Source organism: Hylobates moloch, unplaced genomic scaffold (assembly GCF_009828535.3).
Source record: "Hylobates moloch isolate HMO894 unplaced genomic scaffold, HMol_V3 SCAFFOLD_16, whole genome shotgun sequence".
Classification (NCBI taxonomy): Eukaryota; Metazoa; Chordata; class Mammalia; order Primates; family Hylobatidae; genus Hylobates; species Hylobates moloch.
The window spans coordinates 68,492,305-68,519,945 of NW_026652291.1; the positions used below are offsets into that span (position 1 = coordinate 68,492,305).

Consider the following 27,641-nt stretch of genomic DNA (forward strand, 5'->3'; position numbering starts at 1 on the left):
AATACCAATTCTTTTAAATTTCCTTATTATAAATGATACATGTTTTGAGCATCGTATCTTTGCAAAAGTATCCTGATAGTAGAAATCGTTTTGTAATAGAGAAAAAAGGATTTGGTTTTATGTTACTAAAGGATGTTACAATTAATCAAAAGAAAAAGGAAAAATTTGAAGATTTAGAGAGTCTACCAAATGTCATTTTTAAAGGAGGAAATTAAAGTCAGGAAAGAACAGACTTGCTTGGAAACATGTCCTATAAATGGAACTTAAGTAGCTAACATCTGCCTCTGACAAAATTCCCTGCAAGGCTGCTATTTTTCCTTGTAGTCCTTGGTTAGGGCACTGACATTTTCATATTTGCTGTGGAAATGATTGTGATAATATAAATGATGTTTTATTTTTATACATGATTAGATAGGGAAGATGGAAGCCAGCTGTTTAAATGCATGTCTTATGAAACGCTGCAGGAAATATAACATAGGCAGTAGTAAATCAAAGGTGGGAGAGAGGGTATTGCTGAGGCTCATGTAGCAGGAATGGTGCAGATAACCTCTCTTGTTTCTCTTGGTGACTTGGTTTTAGCTCTTGCAGAGTTGGGTAGGTTAGCCCATTACATCACACAGCATGTGGTTTTATGATTTAGAGAACCCAAGGCATTTCTGTAAAGCACATTTATTAACTCCCTGCTACATATTAGGCACTGTGGTGGAATTTTGGATAGAATGGTAAATAAGATAGTTTGAATTATTTATTTACATCTGTGATAAGTGCCACAAAGAAGTCCTGTTGTCAGGAGAGCAGATAACAGGATACTGATCCTAATCTGAGGGTTGAGAGAAGACTTCCCCCAGTGAGTAACACTAATTAGATCTGCTTTCCTACAACCATTATTACTCCCTATCTCTAAGGGCAATAGGAACAATTTTAAGCATGGTATAAAACTGGTCAGATTTTCTTAAAAATTACTTTGCTGTTGTATGGAGAATGGAGGGGATGTTAGAGTGGATACTGGAGATCAGGTTAGGCTATTACAGTAACCTCAGCAGGAAAGAGCATGGTAATATCTTGGACTGGAGTGTTGACATTGGAAATGGAGAAGGAGGAAGAATTGGTAGGTCTCGGTTATGGATTGGATATGGGAGTGGAGAGGAAGGGCTCAAGGATGACGGCTATTGCAGGTTCTTGACTGTATAACTGAATTGATGTTAGATATATTTTCCCAATGCATTTGAAAATAATATGCATATTTTCAAGTTTGGTATACAAAATTGCCCTTGCTTATGAAAATTCACAAATGTGTTGTGTTTTTCCAGTCATCCTTTGGTCAAGATGCAAAACCACAATACTTTTCAGCCTTTACTGTTTTACCTACTATTAAGTAACCTATGTATTTGATTAAGGCTTGCTAATTGTCATAATTGACTGAAGTTCCAGCAGTTTTCTTTTTCTTTTTTCCCTGACAGGGTCTTGCTCTGTTGCCTAGGCTGGAGGCACCCAACCTCTGCCTCCCAGGCTCAAGCAATTCTCCTACCTCAGTCACCCAAGGAGCTGGGACTACAGGCATGTGCCACCACGCCTGGCTGATTTTTTAATTTTTTGTAGAGATAGGGTCTTATTATATTTTCAAGGCTGGTCTTTAACTCTTGGGCTCAAGTGATCCTCCCACCTTGGCCTCCCAAAGTGCTGGGATTATAGGCATGAGCCATTGCACCTGACCCCCAGCAGCTTTTTAAAAACAGTTTTAGAGATATAGTTCACATATTGTACAGTTCATGCATTTAAAGTGTACAATTCAGTGGCTTTTAGTATATTCACAGAGTTTTACATCCACCACCACCAATTTTAGAACATTTTCATTACTCCCAAAAGAAACCCCATACCCGTAAACTGTCACTCCTTAATTCCCCCATGTACCCAAGCCCTAGGCAACTACTAATCTACTTTCTGTCTCTAGATTTGCCTATTTGGGATATTTCATATAAACAGAATTGTCTTAGGTTGGGCTACTGTAACAAACTACCATAGACTGTGTGGCTTAAACAACAACTTATTTCTCACAGTTCCGAGGCTGGGAAGTCCAGGATCAAGGTGCTGGCAGATCCAGTGTCTGGTTGAGGGCCTGCTTCCTGGTTTGCAGATTACCTTCTCATTTTATTGGATTATCACAAAGTGGAAAGAGTGAGAGAGCTCTTTGGGGTCTCTTTTATAATGACTCTAATCCCATTCATGAGGCCTCCACCCTCATGGTCTGATTATCTCCCAAAGGCCCCACCTCCCAGTCCTTTCACACTGGAGGTTAGGATTTCAACATACGGATTTTGGGGGACACAGATATTCAGTCCACAACAGGAGTCATACAATATGTGCTTTTTCTGACTGGTTTCTTTCACTCAGCATGTTTTCAAAGTTCATCCATGTTGTAGTGCAGGGGTGTCCAATCTTTTGGCTTCCCTGGGCCATATTGGAAGAAGAATTGTCTTGGGCCACATATAAAATACACTAACACTAGCGATAGTTGATGAACTTAAAAAAAATCACAAAAAAATCTTATAATGCTTTAAGAAAGTTTACGAGTTTGTGTTGGGCCACATTCAAAGCTGTTTTGGGCCACGTGCAGCTCTCAAGTTGTGGGATGGACAAACCTGTTATAGTGTATTTAGTACTTTATTTCTTTTTATTGTTGAATAATATTCTGTTGTGTGGATAGACCATATTCTGTTTATCGATTTCATCAGTCGACAGACATTGGAGTTGTTTCTACTATTTGGCTATCATGACTCATGCTATGAACATTTGTGTGCAAATTTTCGTGTGTACATATGTTTCAGTTCTCTTAGATATATACCTAGCAATGGAATTGGTGATCATATGGTAACTCTCTGTCTAACTGAGGAACTACCAGGCTGCTGTCCATATTTCTGTTCCATTTCACATTCCCACTCGCAATGTGTGAGGATTCGATTTTCTCTATATCCTCACCAATACTTATTTTCTGTCTTTTTGATTATAGTCATTCTCATGGTTATGAAGGGTTATCTTGTGGTTTGATTTGCATTTCCTGACTGTGTTTCTGTTGGACTAAAATGTTAATGACATTGAAGCTGGGAAGTTTACTGGCTGACAGAATTTAAGAAGTCATTTTAATTCTTAGAGAGTACAGATGTACAGATGAATTGGCATATACAAGTAAGTATTTTCAGCATTTTGTAATGCTTAACATTATCTTTATGATTCTCATTTAGCAACTAACAATTAGAACATATTTTGTATCTTAAGTTGTACAAGGTTTGAAGTACTTGAAAAATAATTTTCCTTAAACCCCCAAACACTTTTGTTGCAGGTTTTTTCCCCTTTAAACAGCAATGGTCATTCCTTTGGCCCCTAAACAACACAGTTGAGAATATCTAAGTGATTATGGACAAATTCAGTGGAACCAATCCAAGAACCATCTGTGCTAGACACTATGTTTACCCATGGTGCTACCCTCACAAAGCCTCCAGCCTTGTGAGGAAGACTGATATATTAATACATATTTATTTACATAGAAGGAAGAATGTGGCAAGTGCAGCAGTTTGTGGGTATAAATAGTATATTAATATGAGAACAGAGAGAAATTAATTCCAGAAATTAATTTGAAGGTGAGGTGTAGTTTTGGCAGGTAGAAAAATAGCAGAAGATAATTCTAGGTTGAAGGAACTATGTAAGCAAAGTCATAGCAAGAAATGACAAGATATTTGGAATGAGAACTACAGAAAGTAGCTCAACTAGAAAGTAGTGTGGTGGAGTGGCATTTCTGCATTTCTCTTTGCTTAATTTTTATGGTCACAAGATGGCTGCCCCACTGAATTGTAAAGAGGAAGAAAAAGAGTGTGTTCCCTTGTTTTTTATTTACAAGGGAAGAAAACTCTCACTAGACATTTTCTAGCTTCACTGATCAGGATTGGATTTCATGAACATCTTTTAGCTGCAAGGAAGACTGGGAATGTGGAGAATCTAACACTTTCTACCTTTCCAGTGGGAGGTGAGTTCTGCCTATGAAAAGGAGGGATGGGTTAGGAGTTACTGTTGGGTAGCAACCAACAGTGTCTATAGATGAAAATATCCTCTAGTTGTAAAAAAGGAAGAGATAGATTGAATCCAGGTTTGGGTAATGAATGAAAAAATGGTGATGCCATTTTCCAAAATGAATTTTGCAATCTAAAATTGAATTGGGTCCTTACTCTATTAATGTCACTTACCTGAATCTAACCCTCAGTGTTTGGGACTCTATAACCTCACTTTCTCATCATGAAACCTAACGGAAAACAGAGGAGGCAGCTGGAAGTAGTACAGTGGTTTTTAAATGCTACTCCTAGAACTGGTGCTAACTTCCTGCACAAAAATCACCTGGGAGCTTGTTAAATAAATCTAAATCTCTGGGAATTGGTATTTTTGGGTCTGGGATTTGACCATCAATTTTGTTAACAAGCTGCCTGGGTGATTCTGATACACGGCTAGGCTTGGGTACTTTTGGTAGAAAAAGTATGGGCTATGGATTCAGGCAAATCTGAATTTGATTCCAACTCTTCACTTATTAACTGTGTAAACTTAGGTCAGGCATTTGATCTGTCAGAGCTCAGGTCCCTCATCTGCTAAATGTGTAGGAATAATAATAATGATAATGGTTACTTTACAGAGCTTTTGTGAAATGTAGATATATCTTATGTGTAATGCCACTAGTATAATGCCTGGCACGTAGTGAGCATTCATTAACTCTGGCTATTATTATGTGTTAGCTTACAGTAAGTATGTGCATTTGATTTAGCATAGAAACACACATTTCTGTACAACTACAACAAAAAGAAAAGAAGCAGAATATAATAAATTGCTTCTATTGTTGCTTACTATGTTATTTTCTAGGCTAGAACATATGAGTCTTTATTTTCTTAACTGCATTTTTGACTATGTCTGTACTCTATTACCTATATAACTTAAAAATTGGCTAATATACCAAAAACTCTAATTTTTGTGAAATATGCTACTTAATATTTACTAGAGGCTATACATGGTTCCTGCTCTTAAACAAAAAACAGACAATATAAATTCAGATAAAAATAATAAGTGCACATTAAGGATCATTTTGTTATTCTTAAAGATTTTATAGTTGCCTGGGTTAATAGTTAGAATGTTATTTTTGATGGTTGTTTTGTATGATACATAAATAACCACTGAGAGTGAATGCTTATTTTTCCTGCTTCCGTGCGTAAAGAGGTCTTGGTGCACAGAAAGGAGAAAGATGCTAACATTGAGTACATACTTTCTGCTAGGAATTTAACTTAATTTGTTGTATTGGAAAGAGGCAGTGTGTTGTAGTGTTACCTGCAGACTCTGAAGCCCTGTTGCCTGGGTTCTTATCCCATTTTCTGCACTTGAACTGCCTGACCTTGGGCAAGTTACTAACCTTTGTGTGCCTTGGTTTCTTCATTGGGGGTTATTGTATACCTACTTTATAGGGTTGTCATGAGGATTAAATAAGTTAAAATATATAATGTGTTTAGGAAGTATCTGGCACATAGATAGTAGTATATGTACTGTGTGCATGCAGTACTGTTAGCTATTCTTTAAGTTTCACAGATTTGCAGTGCTCTATAATCTTCACAAAAATCCTATAAATTAGATTTCTCTCTCTCTCTCTTTTTTTTTGGTCTTAAAATGTCTTTATTGTATTTTAAAAAGTAGATCTTCTTAATCTTTACAGGTAAGAAAATTGAGGTTTGATGAGGTTAATAACTTAGCCATAATCACCCATCTATTAAGTGATACAAATACTAGTTTGCTTTATCCTGCATCCTATTATGCCTTTAATATGTTAATTATTTAAAAAAAAAACCTTAAAAATAGTAATCACCTGGCCGAGCGCGGTGGCTCATGCCTGTAATCCCAGCACGTTGGGAGGCTGAGGTGGGCAGATTACGAGATCAGGAGTTCAAGACCAGCCTGGTCAGTATGGTGACACCCCGTCTCTACTAAAAATACAAAAAAAAAATTAGCGGGGTGTGGTGGCATGCACTTGTAGTCCCAGCTGCTCGGGAGGTTGAGGCAGAAGAATTGCTTGGACCCAGGAGGTGGAGGTTGCAGCAAGCCAAGATCATGCCACTACACTCCAGCCTGGGCGACAGAGTGAGACTCCGTCTCCAAAAAAAAAAAAAAGTAATTACCCATGTGATTCATATGGTACTAAGCAAATTTTCATTTATCAAAAAATTGTTACTACTTGGCAGTGGAGTTAATAGACTAATTCTTTTTGAACTTTGAGTGAGATGTTAATATTTTTAAAAAGATCTGTTATTGACCCTTAATTTAAAATATTGCATCAAGGTGTAACAGATTAAAAAAAGTCATATTGTAATAACAATTTAAATGAAATTAATTCCATATATATTACTTACCTGGGCTTAGGTGCTAACATTTTTATAGCATCATTTTCTAGGTAATAATAATTATGGTGCCTTGATAATTTTTCTTAGTTTTTGAACTTTATTTTTGATTTGATAGTTGTATAATAATGTCTATATGTGAATACAGTACAATTGTTTATTTCACTCATGATTTAGATGACATCTGTGATTGAGTAGGTTATCTAAATCCTCAAGTTTCATACATTTTATAGAAAATATAAGCAATTATGCTAATGGAAAACCTGTAATATATATTAATAGTATTGATTGATTTGAAACCTGTGTGTCTACCTCTATGGTGTCTTTTATAAGAATAATTCAGTGTACAGAATAAGAAACTTAACATTACATATTAAAATGAAAGATAAAGTGTTTTTTTTTTTAATTAAATGTATAATAGAGGGGTGAAAGTGTATTAGATTGGATCCTAAAGCCGATCTTCTATTAGGTATTTTTCCTTACCTGTTTGCTCTTCCTCCTCCTCCACAAGCACACACACACCACATTCACCCTGACCTTCAGATAGGTAAAAATCTCCAAACTGCTCCCCCCTCCAACCCCTGCCATATTTTCTGTATGGTTTTAGGCACATAGCATTAGGTATAACATGCTTTGAAATTTCCAATTAGAAGCAGTAGCAATATTGTTAGCAATAGCTCTAAAGAAGCTATTGGCTGAATGTTTCCTCCTCAGTACTCTTTGGTCTACCTTTTAAAAATTTCTTTCAGTAAAGTACAGCTTGCTGTCAGTAATTAATTTTCCTTACTTTGTTCAAGGAAGTTGCTGAATTTGCTTATGAGTTAGAATGACAAGCCTTACCCTCATTTTACATTTAGTATATTCTACCTTAGTTTCCCTTTATGTATAACATATAGGTGGCAAAACTACTCCACATCCTTTGAATTTCATTATCTGATTCTGTCTAATAAGAATTTATCCAAATCTTTCTCACAGAACAATCCTTTTTTTTTTGAGTCAGAGTTTCACTCTGTTGCCCAGGAAGAAGTGCAGTGGTGTGATCTCAGCTCACTGCAACCTCTGCCTCCCAGGTTCAGGCAGAACAATCCTTTTTTAAAAAAAATTATTTACCTTCTTTCTGACTTGGCTTTCACTAATTCATTTTTCCTCTCTCATTTTTTTTTCCACCAGGAAATTATTTCCCCCCATCCCATCTCCTTGAGGAACAGGAAGGGCCTTTAATTCTCAGCGGAGCAGTGTTGGAAGGGTCATTGAGGGGAAGAGAGCAGAACATATGGAACTGTGGGTTTCAAAACCAGCTGCTGGGCTGCTCTGATTTTGAGTCTGAAGGGTGGATCAAGTGCTCTGTTCATATCTGATATTATAATTGCTTTTCTTTAGAAGAGCTGCTCTCAGAATTATAAATACTCTTCCCTGCATTGCAGTTTAGTTAAGGACATTCTTAAGGAATTGATGTTAGTTTTCCAGCATCTTTGCTGCAGTACTTTATTTGTTCGGGGAAAGGTTCTTGTTTAGTTAGGTTTCTAGGTTCTCAGGCTTTGATTCTGGCAACAAATGGCTAGTTGATGTCACAGATAACTATGATCTTTAGAGCTCAGTGTCTGTAAGCATATTCTGCATTTTTATAAGCACTACATGGTGGTAGAAGGCTTTCTAATTTTCTCTGTATTTGAAGACTTTACTTACTAAGAGCATTAAAACCTTTTATTTTTATTTTTTTACAAATTATACAGACCAAGATTTTAAGTTTTTCTTCTCTTAATCTTAGATGTTTTATTCCTGATTTACTTTTCCCTCCTTACTAAATGAAAATGTGGCACTTAAGGCAACTGTTTTCTTGTTAAAGAAGAAGTTGCTTCTCCAGTTCCGGAAAGAAAAACAAACTGAGATTTGCAGCTTTTTTATATTTGAAACCCTATTGTACTAAATCTTGCTAGTAAGCAGATAAAAAATTTTCTTCTTTTTGGTTAGCTTTTTCATACCATGTTGTGACTTTAGTTTTCAAAGATTTAGACAATGTACTTTATCATATATATATATATATTTGAGACGCAGTCTCACTCTGTCACCGAGGCTGGAGTGCAATGGTGCGATTTCTACTCACTCTGTCTTCCAGGTTCAAGCAATTCTCCTGCCTCAGCCTCCCAAGTAGCTAGGATTACAGGCGCCGCCACCACGCCTGGCTAATTTTTGTAGTTTTAGTAGAGACAGGGTTTCACCATGTTGGCCAGGCTGGTCTTGAGCTCCTGACCTCAAATGATCCTCCCGCTTCAGCCTCCTAAAGTGCTGGGATTACAGGCATGAGCCACTGAGCCCAGCCATATTTTTTAATAAAGCCACCATAGAACCATAGCTATTCTTTGTAATAGATTTTCTTTCATGAAGTCTATTTTTTTGGGAGTTGAGGTCAGTAGAAAAAGGAAGATGATATTAGATTTTCTGGGGAGAAAATGGTTGTTAGGAATAGACTGCAAAGAAATTTATGACCCCTTTTAAACACCAGAATATTTTTAAGCTATATATTATTGTATAATTATTATATAGTAATATTACTTAATTTTGAGTCCTATAAAGTGTTAGTGTAGAAGTATTAGAAGAGAGACTTTCTTGAAATCATAGTATGTTAAAGCTTATAAGAGACTGTAGGGATCATATAGTAAGCAATGCCGAAATTCTACAGAATAACAGATGGAGGTTTGTTCATTTATTAGTTCATTTACTCACCCATTTATTCAACAAATATTTAATTTTTACTGTTCAGAATACTTGGGGATATTCCTGCCCTTATGGAGCTTACCGTAAATAGATAGTAAACATCCCAAGTAAGTTAAATAGTATGTTAGAAGGTGATACAAGTCAACTGAGATGGGGGAGGGGCAGTGCTTAAGGGTTAGTGCTGGTTTGCATTTTAAAATATGATAGTTTCCATTGAAGAGATGACACTTGAGCAGAGAAGAGAAGAAAATGAGAGTAGACTGTGTGACTATCTGAGGGAAGAGTATCTCAGGGAGAAGGAAGAGCTGGGACAAAGGCCGAGGTGGGAGCATGCCTAGTATACCATGCAAGGAACAGTAATAAGGCCAATGTGATTTCTGGAGGAAGAAGTGGAATGGAGTAATAGGTGATGAAAATTACTAGGTTTGGGAGGCAGGAGGTGGGTGGGGAACTGACTGGGTTATGTGGGGTGAATGGTTGTAAGGACTTTGGCTTTTACAGGAATGAAATGGGAGGAGTGGTGGCAGTGAAGGGTTTTGAGCAGAGTAATAACACAATCTGACTTATGTTTCATCTGAATCATTCTTGCAGCCCTGTTGAGAAGAAATGCTGGGGTAAGCTTGTCAGATTTAGCAAATAACAAATTTGAATTTCAGATAAACAATGAATAATTTTTTAATGTATATGTCCTGTGCAATATTTCTTGATTATTCACACATAAGGCAGAATGTTTACTATGTTTTTTTAAAAAAACATTTAAAAAAAGACCTCTTTAATGTTATTGTTGATTACTGTAGATTATTGTTATTATGATCCTGCTGGTCCCAAGGCTTAGTAGCAAATTTTCATCTCTCTTTCCTCTATTATCTGTATTTCTGTTTTTCACATTGTGGTCATCTTATACCCTGGAGTGCTACATATATAGGTTGCTGGATGGCAGCCCGGACCTAATGAATCAGAATTTCTGGGATGTAATAGGGAATCTCTGCAACTACCTACTCTTCTAGGTTCTGGGTATATAGTAGTGAACAAAGCATGCAAAAATCCTTACTCTCATGGGATTTACATTCTAGTAGAGGAGATAGTAAACAATAAATAAGTACATTTGCACTCCATATATGCTGGTTTTGCATCTGTGGATTTAACCAACTGTGGATCAAAAATATTTTAAAAACCCAATAAAAAGAACAATACAACAATAAAAAGTAATACAAATAAAAATACAGTATAATAACAATTTACATAAAATTTATATTGTATTTGATATTATAAGTAATCTAGAGATGATTTAAAGTATATGGGAGGATGTGTACAGGTTATATGCACTATGCCATTTTACATAAGAGTCTGAGGATTGGCCGGGAGCGGTGGCTCAAGCCTGTAATCCCAGCACTTTGGGAGGCCGAGGTGGGCGGATCACAAGGTCAGGAGATCGAGACCATCCTGGCTAACACGGTGAAACCCCGTCTCTACTGAAAATACAAAAATTAGCCGGGTGTGCTGGCGGGCGCCTGTAGTCCCGGTTACTCGGGAGGCTGAAGGAGAATGGCGTGAACCCGGGAGGCGGAGCTTGCAGTGAGCGGAGATTGCGCCACTGCACTCCAGCCTGGGCGACAGAGCGAGCTTCCGTCGCAAAAAAAAAAAAAAAAAAAAAAAAAAAAAAAAAAGTCGGAGGGTTTTGGTATGGGGGCGGAGGTGTCCTGGAACCAATGCCCTGCAGATACCTAGAGACAACTGTATATAATATGTTGAATACTAATATAGATACTAAGAAGAAAGAAAAAGCACGACGGGGAATAGGAAATGTGTAGTGTTGTGGTCAGGGAGTTGCAATTTTAGATAGCCTGACCAGTGTATGCCTTACTATATGGTTATGTTTAAATCAAGACTTAAAGGAAGTGAGTAAGAGACCAGGTGGATACTTGGGGGAATAGGATTTCTGGCTGAAGGAATAGCAACTGCAAAACTCCTAAGTCTGGGGTGTTCCTTGTGTGTTTAAGAAGCTGCAAGACGGTAATATGTATGGAGTAGATTAAAAAAGGGGAGAGTAGGAGATGAGGTGAAAGAGGTATGGTAAGTGGCTGGTGATTGTTGATTAGTGGTTAGGCTTCATGATGCATTGGAGAGAGACTTGGGATCCTAGGCCCAGGAATGGCATTATCTCTGGGCCTTAGTTTCTTTATCATTAAAAATTAGAAGACTAAGATGATCTCTTAGGTTTCTTCCTACTCTAAAATAGGGTTTTTAATTTGAAATTGATTATTGGCCAGGTGTGGTGGCTTACACCTGTAATCCCAGCACTTTGGGAGGTCGAGGCAGGAGGATCACTTGAGCCCCAGAGTTTGAGACCAGCTGGGGCAACGTGGTGAAATCCTGTCCCTACAAAAAATGAAAAAAAATTAGCTAGGCATGGTGGCCAGTGCCTGTAGTCCTAGCTACTCAAGACACTGAGGTGGGAGGATTGTTGCTTGAGACAGGGAGGTCAAGGCCTCTATTGCCCTGCTGCACTCTAGCATGGGTGACAGAGCAAGACCATCTGAAAAAACAAACAAAAAGAAATCTGCCATTTATCTTCCATTTCTATTTTGTACCTCTTTTGAGAGCAGTTATTAATATTTTATCATTTGAGATTCTTCTGTACTTTTCATGAGCTCCTCTCAGGTTGTGTTCCAATTAGCCAGGTGATTTTTTTTTCTTTTATGCTGCTCGTTTCTCTTTTTTCCTGATTGAACTTGAAGATTTAGACAGTCCTTTGATAAACAGCAGGAAATTGTTCTCTTATCACCTTGTTAACCATTAGCTCTTCTGACAATCAGATTCTTATTTAATCTTAGCTAATAGAATTTGGAAACATGTATTTTTCTCTACTAAGAGATAGAAATTCTTATGATTGGCAGCTTGACATAAAGCTAGGCAGAAAGAGAAGAAAGAAGAGGCTTGAATAATTTCTAAATTGAATAAACACCAACTGCCAGTCCTAGATTAAACTGAATATAATATACAGGGAATCATGGGAGTCTTAGCTGGGTACTTCTGTAGAAGTACAACTTTTAGGCAGGTCTTATTTAGAAATAATTGGGTGGGAACGTTCTAAGATGTTGTTTTGATGGGTTCTATTAGCAGAAGACATGGATAAAGGAACATGTCATGAAGCTTTACAATCTTATTTAGTATAAATTGTGTTGGAAGAACAAAGCAGTATCAAAACTGTGGTTCGTGTCTTTGAAATCCAACACACAAAAATAGGACGTGTAGGCTCTCAAATTGCAGCTTTCATGCAGTAGTAATGAAACAGTATAATCACTCTTGAATAATTCTGCCACCTTTTACAACTTCCACAGGGTGTTATAAATTATAAACAAATCCAAAAAACTAATTGTTATCTTGGGGTTTGATCTATCTTGTTTTATGTCATCTGCTAGATTTTGAGATCTGTAGGAGAGTCAGAAAAGAGTATATTGTTAGATACCAACATTAGGTTAAGTTTATGGTGACATTAAAGATGACAATCACACTTTACAATAGTAAGTTTACAGTTATTTTTGCTAATAGTAATTTTTTTTATCTGTTGTGTATTTGGCAGCTTTTGTAGCAAATATTCCTTTGAATCTGGCTGAAATTAAAGAAAATCCTAAATGGAGCAAGTTGGAAAGGATTCATAAAACTTAGCTGGCTAGACACTCAGCTGCATACATTTATTTATAGGCTTTTACCTTGCTCATTTATTTTTCTAACAGTATAAAACTGGAAGTTTAAAGTGAAAGACTATTTATATACTTAAAATAGGAGCCTATTTAAAAATAATGGAGTAAATTATGAAAAACAAATGAAGTTTATTTGGCACCTTTTGAACATTATTGAATTCTAGACTTGAAAATCTGTTTAAATTTATTTTTATAGCAATGGTAACTGTACTGGCCTGGTAGCTGTGCCAATTCTAAGTATAATATGCTTTAATTAATGTATGCTTTGGTGTTTCTGTTAATGGACACTGATTTTTTTTTTTTTTTTAAGACGGAGTCTCACTGTGTCGCCCAGGCTGGAGTGCAGTGGCGCAATCTTGGCCTACTGCAAGCTCTGCCTCCTGGGTTCATGCCATTCTCCTGCCTCAGCCTCATGAGTAGCTGGGACCACAGGTGCCCGCCACCAAGCCCAGCTAATTTTTTGTATTTTTAGTAGAGACGAGGTTTCACCATGTTAGCCAGGATGGTGTTGATCTCTTGACCTCGTGATCCGCCCACCTTGGCCCAAAGTGCTGGGATTACAGGCGTGAGCCACTGCGCCCGGCCTGGACACAGATTTTATTCATGATAAATAAAATCTAAGCAAGACATCCTAATTTAGTTCCAGTAAAATAGTCTGAAAAAGTGTGCTTTTTAATTTTTAAAATCTAGCCAGTTAAGGATGAGAGAGTAAATCTTTACTGAGATAGCTCCTCTGACGCTGAGATGACTGGCCTGCGTGCTCTTGGTGCTAACAAAATTACATTGTTGAATGATTGAATAGCTTCATCATGAAAAACTTTACTCTCTAAATTGTATGTTGACTAACTATGACACGTGGACCAAATCCTGCTGTTTTTTGTGAAGTTTTATTGGAACACAGCCATGTTAATTTATTTACATATTGTTTATGGCTGCCTTGATGCTACAATGGTAATGTTGAGTAGTTACCATAGAGATCATATGATCCTCAACGTCTGAAATATTTACCGTTAGCCCTTTAAGAATAAGTGTGCTCCATATCTAAGTTTTTGGAGTTAGATCCTGTTAAAGTTCTGCTGGAGGTTTATGAGGTTAGTATTTTCATGTTTAATTTCCCATTCTACTTCATTTTAAGAAAGAATACTTTAAATGGTCATTTTGAGTGTAAGTTTCTGGCTTTCTGATTCATGAGTATGGATAATACCACCTTGCAGTGTTGCTGTGAGGATAAGTGAAAAAATGTAAATAAAATGCTTAGCTAAGTGCCTGGCACCCAGAAGGAATTCAAGCAATGGGGAGATGCAATCAGGGAAAGTGTTGGTGTCTGGGTGATTTAAGATGGTATGTTTTTATAGGTTCTGATTTGTCCATAGGGCTGGCAGTGGAGGCCTAGTTTATCCGGCATCTTAATAAAACTTTGTTGTCTAATGTCCCTTTATCCTGTTCTTCCTCCGTCCTTAATCCCTTTGCTCCTCTCTCTCTCTTTCCTCTCTTTCTCTTTTCCTCCTGATCTTTATATTTTCTTCTCTTTGTTTCCTTTTTGATATACGCAAGCATTGGTACTAAATTTAGGTCAGTCTCTTAGAGTATGTAGAGAGCCTAGTACGTAGAATATTGTCAGTTAGTGTTATTTCTATTCTCTAGGAAGCAGAAGAATTCAAAAATCTTGTAATTTCCCCCTCCTCCTTAATTTTTACATAATGTATATTAGAGCCATCTAGGCGTATGTAAAATCTACTCTTACCGTAGCAAATGTTAGGAGAGATCTTCAGTTTTTTGGGACCGTTGTGCCAAGAGTTCATCTTTAGGCAAGCTTGGTATTCTTCTAGAAGCAGGATAGATGATAGATCTTTCCTAGCATTTTGAAGGAAACTTGAAAATCTAGTGATGATAAAATTGACCCTAGCAATCTTGTATTAGTTAGAACACTTAGTTATGTTCTTGTTTCATGGAAATATAAACTTAAAAAGCTGTTATTTTACTTGACAGGTGTTGTTAGAAGATCAATTTGAAACTTAGGACCTAACCCCTTCATGTTATTGTAAAACCAGCATTGATATGAATAAGAGAACAAGGAAAGAGAATCTTAAAATAGCTTTTGTTTTTATTGGTATTTATTATTATTTGGTGGTAGTTTTTAGTTTTTGTAGGTGTTATAAAAATACAGAAAAGAGATAAAATTCTAGGATGATGGTTATAGCATTAGCAGAACTTTATATAATAGAAGTAACAATTAGCCATATTTCTAGATTTAGGTCCCCTCATTTCAAAATCTTGTCATCCATAGTAAATTTAATTGTTTTAATTTAGCTAAATTCTTCTGTTTGTGGTTTAAAAAATAGTTAAATTGGTCAAATTTCTCATTGACTGTTCCTCCCTTCTTAAATCTGATACCTAAATGCATTAAGCTTAAATTTTATATACCACCATTCTATTAAAAATCAAGTATCCTTCCTATTTTTCTCATTTATTTTACATAAAGCTGAGATTTTCATAGAGGCAGATATTAATCCCATTTTTTCCTCTGAGGACACTGAGTCATACAGATATATATATATATATGTATATTTAAACTGCAGTTTTAGTCGGTATAAAGTTGGAAACACAAATGTTAGATTTACTTTATTTTGTATATTCATAGGAACCAGATAACAAAATTTAAAAAGTTTTTTTTTTTTTGTCTAGAAATAGGTAGGTAACATCGAAGATGAGTTATTGCTTCAGTTTTTCAAAAAATTTTGTCGAGGCGTTACGGGTTTTATTCTGCAGGATATGAAGAGAGTAGTAGGAAAGTTGTAAGACTTGATGAAACAGCTCTAAGACATATCGTGTTAGCGTTCTGTTTACTTGTAGATGAGGAAAACCAATAACAGATTGATTTCGTCTATCAAAGGAGAAAGAAGAGAGGGGAAGAAGAAAAAAAGAGACATATTTTTTAATAGCGAATTTTTTTTCCTTTCCTTGGCGAAGCTGCTGATTAATTGACAGCAGCGAAGAGCCCAGACAGGGTATCCTGTCCTTCGGCAGCTGGATGCATCATCAAAGAAAACAGTTTTAGTTGTTTCTGAATCCTCTAGAAGACATTTTGTATTTAATTGTGACTTGCATATAAGAGGTTGTCTCTGTGTTAGGTGTGCCAGTATCCTTGTTAGTGCGTCCATCTCATTTATGCCAGATCTACAACAGAATTTCTCACTTGCTTTATTATGGCCCTGTTTCCATGATCTTTTTTTATTTTGTCTTCTTTGGTGTGTTAGACAGGCTTTCCAAAAGTTAATAATATTGTGTCTTTCTGGGGTTTTGCTTGCCATCACAAATCATTATTTTAAAACTGTTTGCATGTAATTTGTTCTCAAACTCATGTTCAGATCAAAAAGGTCTTAAGTCTGCTTGAGACTATATGGGAGACCTGAACTACAATATGTAAAGCATATAGGGTGGATTTCTCTAGTCAGTTATCTAGGCAATATTAGTAAATCGTATAAAGTATTGACCCTAAGCAATTTATGCTCTTTTACTTAACTGTTACTTTGGAAGTTTAGGTTATGATTTGTAATATTTTGCCAATTTTATTTTCTGTTATATGCTTCACCTTTGAGAAGAGTGGGAACAATCTTATGGTAAAGTGTTTTTGTTTTGTTTTATATTTTTATTTATTTTTTTTATAGTCCAAGGCCATTGGTTTGCTAGATGTGGATGTGTATGGACCTTCAATTCCAAAGATGATGAATCTGAAAGGAAATCCAGAATTATCACAGAGTAAGTAAAGAAGGGATAAATACTATTATAATAGTTGCACTTTTATTAGTACTTACTGGGTGTCAGACATTATGCTAGATGCAATGTATATTTTATACTCAATGTAGTGTAAGTCCTCACTTAAGTTAGTGGATTCTTGGAAACTGTGACTTTAAGTGAATAGATATGTTAATTGATATAAACGAGTTAAGTTCCTATGGCATATTTCTGGTCACAAGAACGTCACCAAACTTCTAAATAAAGACTCAAAACACTTGTAATATTAAACAAAGAAATAAATTTGGGCTATAAGTACATTTAAGAAAGATTAATAAAAACAATATAATTATTTACACAATTTTTAGTGAATCAGTGAGTGAAAGCAGTCATAGTGGTGGTGGGTTAAATCAAGGAGTAGGTGTTTGCGAAGTGAAAATTGTAAGGAGCATCTCCTACCATCATGCAATTCGAGAGTAACCAATATGGCAGATCACTGAGCATTTTCTTACTGCATCGTTTATTGTGCATTTGTATGATTACCATATACTTTACTAGTTTTTTTTCTTTTTTTTTTTTTTGAGATGGAGTCCCACCCTGCTGCCCAGGCTGGAATGCAGTGGTGTGATCTTGGCTCACTGCAACCTCTGCCTCCTGGGTTCAAGTGATTCTCCTGCCTCAGCCTCCCAAGTAGCTGGGACTACAGGTGCGTGCCACCACGCCCAGCTAATTTTTGTATTTTTAGTAGAGATGGGGTTTCGCTGTGTTGGTCAGGCTGGTCTTGAACTCCTGACCTCAGGTGATCCACCCACCTCACCCTCCCAAAGTGCTGGGATTACAGGTGTGAGCCACTACACCTGGCCCACTAATTTTTATTTGGCAATCATTTGTATCCATTCATTCATCTTCCAACCCACTTATTCTGGTTCAGGGTGGGGGGTGCCTGGAGCTATGCTGGCAGCTAAAGGCACAAGGCAGGAATCAACCCTGGACAGGAAGCCATTCCATTGCAGGGTACACTCACACACCCATACTCATTCAGACTGGGACAATATAGACACGCCAGTTCATCTAATGTGCTTAGCTTTGGGATGTGGAAGGAAACCAGAGTACCCGGAGAATACCCACGCAGACCTGGGGAGAACATGCAAACTCCACACAAGACTGTGGTCATGGCTGGAAATTGATTTTTTTCTTTATTAATGTTACTACAAAATGATATTGAAAGAAAACAATTTTATTGGAGGACCTGCTGTATAGTGATTCAGAAAGCAGATGTGGAAGACTGTACTTTGAGGAATCATTTCTATAATTTGCTACTACAGAAGTTTCTCTGAACATATAGAGCACCGAATTTCAATAAAATAAAAAAATAAAAATATATACATAAAAAGAAATCAGTCATGATACTGAACTGCCTGGGTTTGATTCTCAGCCCCATCCATTTACTAGCTATGTGGCTTGAGTAAATTGTTTTAATCTCTTTGTGCCTCAGACCCCCATATGTAAAATAGTTACAACTACTGTGAGGATTAATATAATGCATTTAGTAGAGTTCCTGGCACATAGTAAGTGATCAAAAATGCTAGATCATCATTATTGTCTCTTTATATTAAATGTGTGGATATATGGGATTATTTGAATAGGAAGTATATTTGTGTTTAGAAGAGATGAAAATTATTTTCTCTAATCAGATTTCTGGGTCAGATTTGTTTTAAAGTGTTAAAAAAAACTCCCAAAACATTATTTTCTTTCTCTAGCCTCTTTACTAGAAAGACGTAATTTTTAAATACCTCTTTAATATTTACTGCTGTTATTGCATTTAAAAAATAAAGCTATCAAAAGCTTTAAGAACAAGGAAATGTTACTATCAAAAAATGAATTGGCTTGGCTTAGTGGCTCACATGGCCTGTAATCCCAGCACTTTGGGAGACTGAGGTGGGAGGACTGCTTGAGTCCAGGAGTTCAAGACCAGCCTGGGCAACATAGTGAGACAAAAATAAAAAAATTAGCTGGGCATGGTGGCTCACACCTGTAGTCCCTGATACTCAGGGGACTGTGGTAAGAGGATCACTTGAGCCCAGGAAGTCAAGGCTGCAGTGACCCATGACTGTGCCACTGTACTCCAGCCTGGATGACAAAGCAAGATAAAAAGAAAAGAACAAAAGGAATTGGAAAAATGATAATTTTTTTAAAATAATGGTTTTATGGAATTATTTTTGATTGTAATTATGGTATAAAATAAGAGGCTTTTGTTTGTGGTGTTGGAGCCAATTATAATGTTAAGTTTTGGATAATTCTTTATGAGACAGTGAAGATTCTCCCTAACATTTTGAAGAAAACTTAAAGATTTTAGTGATGTTAACATTGACCCTAGCAGTAGTATATTGCAAGTACCCACTTAATTATTTTCTTGTTCCATGAAACATAAACTTAAAAACCTGTTATTCTGGTTTCTTTTTTCTTAACTTTTTAGTAGAATACATACTTAGTTTGCAAATATATGACATGAGCCAAGGTGTCAAGCTTTCACAAAGAAGGAGTAATGAATTTGCATACTTTAAATGATAGATTCATTATGTTTGTCTCTTGATTAAAGTAATATGAAAACTAGTACATGCAGAACATGAGGAATGGCAAAATGGAGCCCTCAGTGTCATTCTTAAGTAGTCTGCTTGGTATATGCCAACATAAATACTCGAAGTGAACTTTAATTTCTTTCTTCTCGTTTTACTGAGGCTATAATCTTAAATTTGATGTTTGCAAATTGGCTGCCAGTAAATAGGCTTTTGGGTAAAGATGAGGTACCGGAAATCTTGGAAAGGCTGAAAAAAAAAACCACTTTCTCTGTTGACAGGCTGATCTTAAGTCCCCCAAGAAATAAACTGAATGATTAAGGCATTCACTTAAAAGAATGTGGAATCTTAAAAATGCAACTTATAAATTATTTTTGAATCTTAGAAAAACCTGCCACCATTCTACTAATTGTTGTCATTCTGACATTTCTACATTTTTCATGTTAATTTATCCTATTCTGCTCTCTATTACAGAAAACACAATACAATACAAAATTACCTAATTAACAATACAGAGAAACTATGAAAGACTTGTTTTCAGCAGTTCAGGTTTTGGGGGGATAGACCAGTGAATTGAATCCCACCTTTATAGGTGTTCCTCTGTTCTTAGACTAAGCTGGACAGCCTTGCAAGCAGTGAGACTTCAGAATTACCTTTCTCCATATTATTTAAATAGATGTATGGCAACGTAGTTTTTGACAATTTGTTCATTTAAAATGATATGTTAGGGTTGGCAGATCATACGTTTATCCACATTCTCTCCATACCTTTTTTTGGGAGGGTGGGGGGAATTGTAGAAAAACAACACGTTTTGCATTTAAGACATTTTAGCCTTCATTACCAAGAGAAAGTTTCTGTTCGATTTTAAAAAAGTGAATTCAGTAATTGAAGATTTTAAGTTTGTAATAGTTTTGAGTGTCTTCGGCTGAGAATGTTTCTGTCAGCTTAAAATGACAGTAGTGATTTTTTTATGTTATCATGCAAAATTATGGTAATGGAAAATCTAGCCAGTTTGTAGAAAGGGCATTAGGCAAGAACATCAACAGGCTGACATTATAATGACTGAAGATGAGCAGTTACTTTGGGAAGCTAGTGGGATTTAGAATAAAACCTAAGCGTCCTTGGAGAAACCAGCATCTAAGCATGAATATAACCTTTTTTAAAAAAAGAACAAATGCCAACTTTTTCCTTCATTTTAACTTTCCAAATAGTGTCAAATTCAGATTTCATATCATAGTATAGCCAAATTGTAGTCCTAGAAATTATTGTAGGTTTTCAATTGAAATGGCAAATGAATATTAAATGGCTGTTGCACAAGAGAGACAACACATCTCTCTCTTAGTAGATATTAGTAGAAATATCTGCTTTGTTTCATAGTTTTGTGATGAAAAATCACTTTCAGAATACTGGTGAATTTATTACTACTTAGTTTTACTGAAGAGTCTTTAAATGTAATGAGCTAATAAAGTAGGAAAATTTCAAGACCTGTGGAGAGAGTTTACTAAAATGGATATGTCAAGTATTTTATTGAGGATGACACCGTGTTTATTAGTGATTTTGAGTAGGATCCACTTGTCTTTTCTATTGTGGGATAGTAATTTTGCACTCATGGCACAGCTTTCTGCTCTATTTGTTTAAAGTTAGTAAACTTTTTTCAAGTTTAGGAATTAATGTGTATGTAGGCTTATGAGACAGAGAAGTGTGGAAAATCAGCTTGGGCAAATGACCCTTTATAATCTCTGATAAAAACTACAGGCCGGGCGCGGTGGCTCACGCTTGTAATCCCAGCACTTTGGGAGGCCGAGGCGGGCGGATCATGAGGTCAGGAGATCGAGACCATGGTGAAACCCCGTCTCTACTAAAAATACAAAAAAAAATTAGCCGGGCGTAGTGGCGGGCGCCTGTAGTCCCAGCTACTCGGAGAGGCTGAGGCAGGAGAATGGCGTGAACCCGGGAGGCGGAGCTTGCAGTGAGCCAAGAGCGCGCCACTGCACTCCAGCCTGGGCGACAGAGCGAGACTCCGTCTCAAAAACAAACAAACAAACAAACAAACAAACAAACAAAAAACTACAAAGAAGGGACTAAGATCTTCTTCTTCTGCTTCTTTCTTCTTTCTTCTTCTTCTTCCTTCCTTCCTCCTTCTCCTTCTCCTCCTTCTTCTTCTTTTCCTTCCTCCTCCTTCTCTTCCTCCTCCTCTTCCTCCTCCCTTCTCCTTCCTCGTCTCCTCCCTTCTCCCTCCTCCTCTCCTCCTCCCTCTCCCTCCTCCTCTTGTCCTCTCTTCTCCCTCCTCCTCTTCTCCCTTTTCCCCCCTCTCGTCCTCCCTTCTCCTTCTTCCTCCCTCCTCCCTCCTCCTCCTCCCTTCTTCTTCTTCTTCCTCTTCCTTCATCTTCCTTTTTCTTTTCTTTTCTTTTTTTTTTTTTTTTTTGAGATAGAGTATCACTCTGTTGCCCAGGCTGGAGTAAAGTGGTGCCATCATAACTCAATGCAGCCTCAAACTCCTAGGCTCAAGTGATCGTCCCTCCTCAGCCTCCCGAGTAGCTGGGACTATAGGCGTGTGCCACCATACTGGCTAATTTTTAATTTTTTGTAGAGCTGGGGTCTCACTATGTTGCCCAGGCTGGTCTTGAACTCCTGGACTCAAGCAATCCTCCTGTTTTGGCCACCCAAAGTGCTGCGATTACAGGGCTGAGCCACCACACCTGGCCTGGAACTGAGATTTCTTAAAGGTAACTTAAGTGCTTAAAGAATGAGAATGAGCTCTAGTTATTCCTTAAGTCACTCTGTTGTTTCCTTCCAGAGAAGAGATCTAGGGGTGTTGCTGAAGTTGTTAACATGCAAGATCACATTCCTGTCCAAAGCATGGAGTTCCCAAAGGCTGTAACTGCTATTTGCTGCACAGCTTGTGGATGTTAGCCCACCAGGTTAGGGTGGTTCTGGGGATACTTACTAGATACCTCCAATTTTAAGACGACTAGTACAGTAGCCTCACGGGCCACAGAAGGCAGGGCATATTGTTGGCTCCTCTTTGGGGTATCACAGATATGTGGACTGCAGGAGGCTCCTTCAGCTGGAGGTCTGTAGTTGTCCAAGGTTTTGATGGGGGTTGTTGGAACATTCTTGCTTACCTCTTCACTGTAGGGAAAAATTCCTCCTGATTCCCAGCTGATCCTGGTTGCCGGGATAGGGTTGTGGAGTTGGTGTATCCAAATGTAGTTATTTATTTGTTGTTCTGGCTGTCTTTGTGAGGAGGATGAGCACCAGGGGCTTAGTCAACTCTCTTGCTGACATCACTTTATCTTGTTCTTTAAAGGGGCAATCATTACAGAACTGGAAGAAAAGAGAATAGTGATGTTTCATTGGGAAACTTGGCTATTAACCTTCTCTAATTTTCAGTTTAGAAACTTAACTAGCTGGCTGGGCACGGTGGCTCACGCCTGTAATCCTAGTACTTCGTGAGGCCGAGGTGGGCAGATTGCCTGAGCTCAGGAGTTCAAGACCAGCCTGGGCAACATGGTGAAACCCCGTCTCTACTAAAATACAAAAAAAATTAGCCGGGCATGGCGGTGTATGCCTGTAGTCCCAGCTACTCGGAAGCTGAGGCAGGAAAATTGCTTGAACCTGGGAGGTGGAGGTTGCAGTGAGCCGAGATCGTGCCACTGCACCCCATCCTGGGTGACAGAGTGAGACTGTCTCAACAACAACAACAACAAAAAATACACCAGGGACCAGTCCTGGTATGTGACCTTTCAGACAAAGAATTCAAAATAGCTGTGTGAGGAAACTCAAAGAAAGTCAAGATACCACATAGAAATAATTCAGAATTCTATCAGATAAATTTAACAAAGAGATTGAAATAATTAAAAGATTCAAGCTGAAATTCTTGAGCTGAAAAATGAAGTTGGCATGCTGAAGAATGCATCAGTCTTTTAATAGAATTGATCAAGCAGAAGAAAGAATTAGTGAACTTGAAGACAGACTATTTGAAAATATATAGTCAGGGGAGACAAAAGAAAAAAGAATGAAAAACAATGAAGCACAACAACAGGATCTAGGAGATAGTCTCAAAAGGGTAAATCTAAGGGTTATTGGCCTTAAAGAAGAGGGAAGAGAAAGAGCTAGAGGTAGAAAGTTCATTCAAAGGATAATAACAGATCACTTCCAAAACCTGGAGAAAGATACCAATATCCAAAAGTACAATAAGGTTATAAAACACAAAACAGATTTAACCCAAAGAAAACTATCCAAAGGCATTTAATAATCAAACTCCCAAAGATCAAGGATAAAGAAATAATCCTAAAAGCAGCAAGAGAAAAGAAATAAATGACATACAGTGAAGCTCCAGTACCCTGGCAGCAGACTTTTCAGTGGAAACCTTACAGGCCAAGAGAGAATGGCATGACATATTTAAAGTGCTGACGGAAAACACTTTTACCCTAAAATAGTATATCCGGTGAAAATATCCTTCAAGAATCAAGAAGAAATAAAGACTTTCCCAGACAAACAAAAGCTGAGGGATTTTTAACACCAGACTTGAACTACAGGAGATGTTAAAGGGAATACTTCATCAGAAAGAAAAGGACATAGGCTGAGCGTAGTGGCTCACTCTTGTAATCCCAGCACTTTGGGAGGCTGAGGCAGGCGGATCACCTGAGGTCAGGAGTTGGACCCTGTCTCTACTAAACATACAAAAATTAGCTGGGCATGGTGGCGGGTGCCTGTAGTCCCAGCCACTTTGGACGCTGAGGCAAGAGACTCACTTGAACCCAGGAGGCAGAGGTTGCAGTGAGCTGAGATCATACCACTGCACTCCAGCCTGGGTGACAGAGTGAGACTGTCTCAAAAAAAAAGAAAGAAAGAAAGATAAAGAAAAAGACATTGATGAGCAGTAGGTAATCATCTGAAGGTACAAAACTCACTCGTAATAGTAAGTATGCAGGGGAAAAAAAGATTTTGTAACATTATAACTATGGTGTGTAATCTACTCTTATCCTAAGTAGAAATCTAGACTTTGTGTATTTGTTGTTAAAGGTGTTTTGAAACCTTTGAGACATATCAGAGAATCTGCCCTGTTAGCTTTGTTATTTTAACTTGAAATATTTAATTCAAATTAAACATAGACTATACATTAACTATGATCATGTTTGGTTGTGAGTGAAGGAAAACCCAATGAAATAGTAGGTTAAACAAGATAGTTTATTACTCTTTCACATGAGTGAGGCAGTCCATTCACTATTGATACGTTAGTTCTATTCTGCAAAGTCCTCAGGATAGAAGTCTTGTTTTTGTTTTGAGACAGAGTCTCGCGTTTTCACCAGGCTGGAGTGCAGTGGTGCTATCTTGGCTCACTGCAACCTCTGCCTCCCAGGTTCAAGTGATTCTCCTGCCTCAGCCTCCCCAGTAGCTGGGATTACAGGTGCCCACCTCTACACCTGGCTAATTTTTTTATTTTTAGTAGAGATGGGGTTTCACCATGTTGGACAGGATGGTCTCGATTTCTTTTTTTTTTTTCTTTTATCTGTCTTTTAAAAAAAATTTTATTATTATTATACTTTAAGTTTTAGGGTACATGTGCACAATGTGCAGGTTTGTTACATATGTATACATGTGCCATGTTGGTGTGCTGCACCCATTAACTGGTCATTTAGCATTAGGTATATCTCCTAATGCTGTCCTTCCCCCCTCCCCCCACCCCACAACAGTCCCCGGAGTGTGATGTTCCCCTTCCTGTGTCCATGTGTTCTCATTGTTCAATTCCCACCTATGAGTGAGAACATGCAGTGTTTGGTTTTTTGTCCTTGCGATAGTTTGCTGAGAATGATGTTTTCCAGTTTCATCCATGTCCCTACAAAGGACATGAACTCATCATTTTTTATGGCTGCATAGTATTCCATGGTGTATATGTGCCACATTTTCTTAATCCAGTCTATCGTTGTTGGACATTTGGGTTGGTTCCAAGTCTTTGCTATTGTGAATAGTGCCGCAATAAACATACGTGTGCATGTGTCTTTATAGCAGCATGATTTATAGTCCTTTGGGTATATACCCAGTAATGGGATGGCTGGGTCAAATGGTATTTCTAGTTCGAGATCCCTGAGGAATCGCCACACTGACTTCCACAATGGTTGAACTAGTTTACAGTCCCACCAACAGTGTAAAAGTGTTCCTATTTCTCCACATCCTCTCCAGCACCTGTTGTTTCCTGATTTTTTAATGATGGCCATTCTAACTGGTGTGAGATGGTATCTCACTGTGGTTTTGATTTGCATTTCTCTGATGGCCAGTGATGATGAGCATTTCTTCATGTGTTTTTTGGCTGCATAAATGTCTTCTTTTGAGAAGTGTCTGTTCATATCCTTTGCCCACTTTTTGATGAGGTTGTTTGTTTTTTTCTCGTAAATTTGTTTGAGTTCATTGTAGGTTCTGGATATTAGCCCTTTGTCAGATGAGTAGGTTGCGAAAATTTTCTCCCATTCTGTAGGTTGCCTGTTCACTCTGATGGTAGTTTCTTTTGCTGTGCAGAAGCTCTTTAGTTTAATTAGATTCCATTTGTCAATTTTGGCTTTTGTTGCCATTGCTTTTGGTGTTTTAGACATGAAGTCCTTGCCCATGCCTATGTCCTGAATGGTATAGCCTAGGTTTTCTTCTAGGGTTTTTATGGTTTTAGGTCTAACATGTAAGTCTTTAATCCATCTTGAATTAATTTTTGTATAAGGTGTAAGGAAGGGATCCAGTTTCAGCTTTCTACATATGGCTAGCCAGTTTTCCCAGCACCATTTATGAAATAGGGAATCCTTTCCCCATTTCTTGTTTTTGTCAGGTTTGTCAAAGATCAGATGGTTGTAGATAGGCGGCATTATTTCTGAGGGCTCTGTTCTGTTCCATTGATCTATATCTCTGTTGTGGTACCAGTATCATACTGTTTTGGTTACTGTAGCCTTGTATAGTTTGAAGTCAGGTAGCGTGATGCCTCCAGCTTTGTTCTTTTGGCTTAGGATTGACTTGGCGATGCAGGCTCTTTTTTGGTTCCATATGAACTTTAAAGTAGTTTTTTCCAATTCTGTGAAGAAAGTCATTGGTAGCTTGATGGGGATGGCATTGAATCTATAAATTACCTTGGGCAGTATGGCCATTTTCACGATATTGATTCTTCCTGCCCATGAGCATGGAATGTTCTTCCATTTGTTTGTATCCTCTTTGATTTCATTGAGCAGTGGTTTGTAGTTCTCCTTGAAGAGGTGCTTCACGTCCCTTGTAAGTTGGATTCCTAGGTATTTTATTCTCTTTGAAGCAATTGTGAATGGGAGTTCACTCATGATTTGGCTCTCTGTTTGTCTGTTATTGGTGTATAAGAATGCTTGTGATTTTTGTACATTGATTTTGTATCCTGAGACTTTGCTGAAGTTGTTTATCAGCTTAAGGAGATTTTGGGCTGAGACAAGATCTGCCTGCCTCGGCCTCCCAAAGTGCTGGGATTACTTACAGGCATGAGCCAATGCTCCTGGCCCCAAGTTTTGTTTTTTTACTTCACTGTTACATGATACTTAGGAGGATTTTAATATGAAAGATGTAAAATAATTTGGTTAAGTTTCTAAACAGTGTTAGAACCTTTAAGATAATTGGATTTATTCCACTTATTAGTTTGGCTTATTAAATTTACAAGAGTTGCTTATGTATTTTGGTTGTTTGATTTGCAAGGCTACCCTGTCGCTCATTTGAAAGGTTTGAGAAAATCAGATTTATTTGATTTGTAAATTTAGTTTTAAATGTTTTAGGCAACTTAATTTCACTGGTTTATAATTGAAGATAATTGTTTAGGGGAATTTAATCTGTAACGAATTGATTGAACATGAAGATAAAATGTGAAAGTAATTGTTTTTATTTTTCTAGTAAAATTATAAGTGATATACACAACAAGATTTGTGAAATGAACTTTTAAGTTTTGCACTTTTAGAGTTTTGAACTTTTAACTTTTATGGTTTGCAAAAAGTTTAAAAACATACAACTTTAAATATTCGATACAAGTAACCATTTTTGTATAATAAAGTCTCACCTAAGTTGACATTTCAGAAATTAAAAATATGTGGAGATAAGGTATTATGCACCTGCTGTTGAGACTGCTGAAGTTATTTTTTAAAAATGTTAAGTATACATTTTATGTTGTCAAGAAGGAGCAAATACTCTTTTAAATATTTGCATAATATCTTCCATTAGACTTTAACACCCTTAGCTCTTTGCTTTTAGGAGATTCAAATTAAAAATTCACTTTTTTTTTGTTTTGAGATGGAGTTTCGCTCTTGTTGCCCAGGCTGGAGTGCAATGACGCGATCTCCGCTCACTGCAACCTCCGCCTCTCAGGTTCAGGTGATTCTCCTGCCTCAGCCTGCTGAGTAGCTGGGATTACAGACATGTGCCACCCTGCCCAGCTAATTTTGTATTTTTAGTAGAGATGGGGTTTTGCCATGCTGGTCAGGCTGGTCACAAACTCCCAACCTCAGGTG

At 37.4% G+C, this 27,641-nt stretch overlaps 1 protein-coding gene across 4 annotated transcripts in view; it reads left to right on the forward strand.

Moving 5' to 3' along the window:
* The window catches only part of NUBPL (NUBP iron-sulfur cluster assembly factor, mitochondrial), a 322,052-nt gene that overhangs the window by 23,464 nt on the left and 270,947 nt on the right, over nucleotides 1-27,641 (forward strand). For all 4 annotated transcript variants that reach the window (XM_058429741.1, XM_032180169.2, XM_058429740.1 and 1 more), the window contains one exon: nucleotides 16,501-16,591. In XM_058429741.1, coding sequence (XP_058285724.1) covers nucleotides 16,501-16,591 — 91 coding nt within the window. The remainder of the gene's footprint in view (nucleotides 1-16,500; nucleotides 16,592-27,641) is intronic.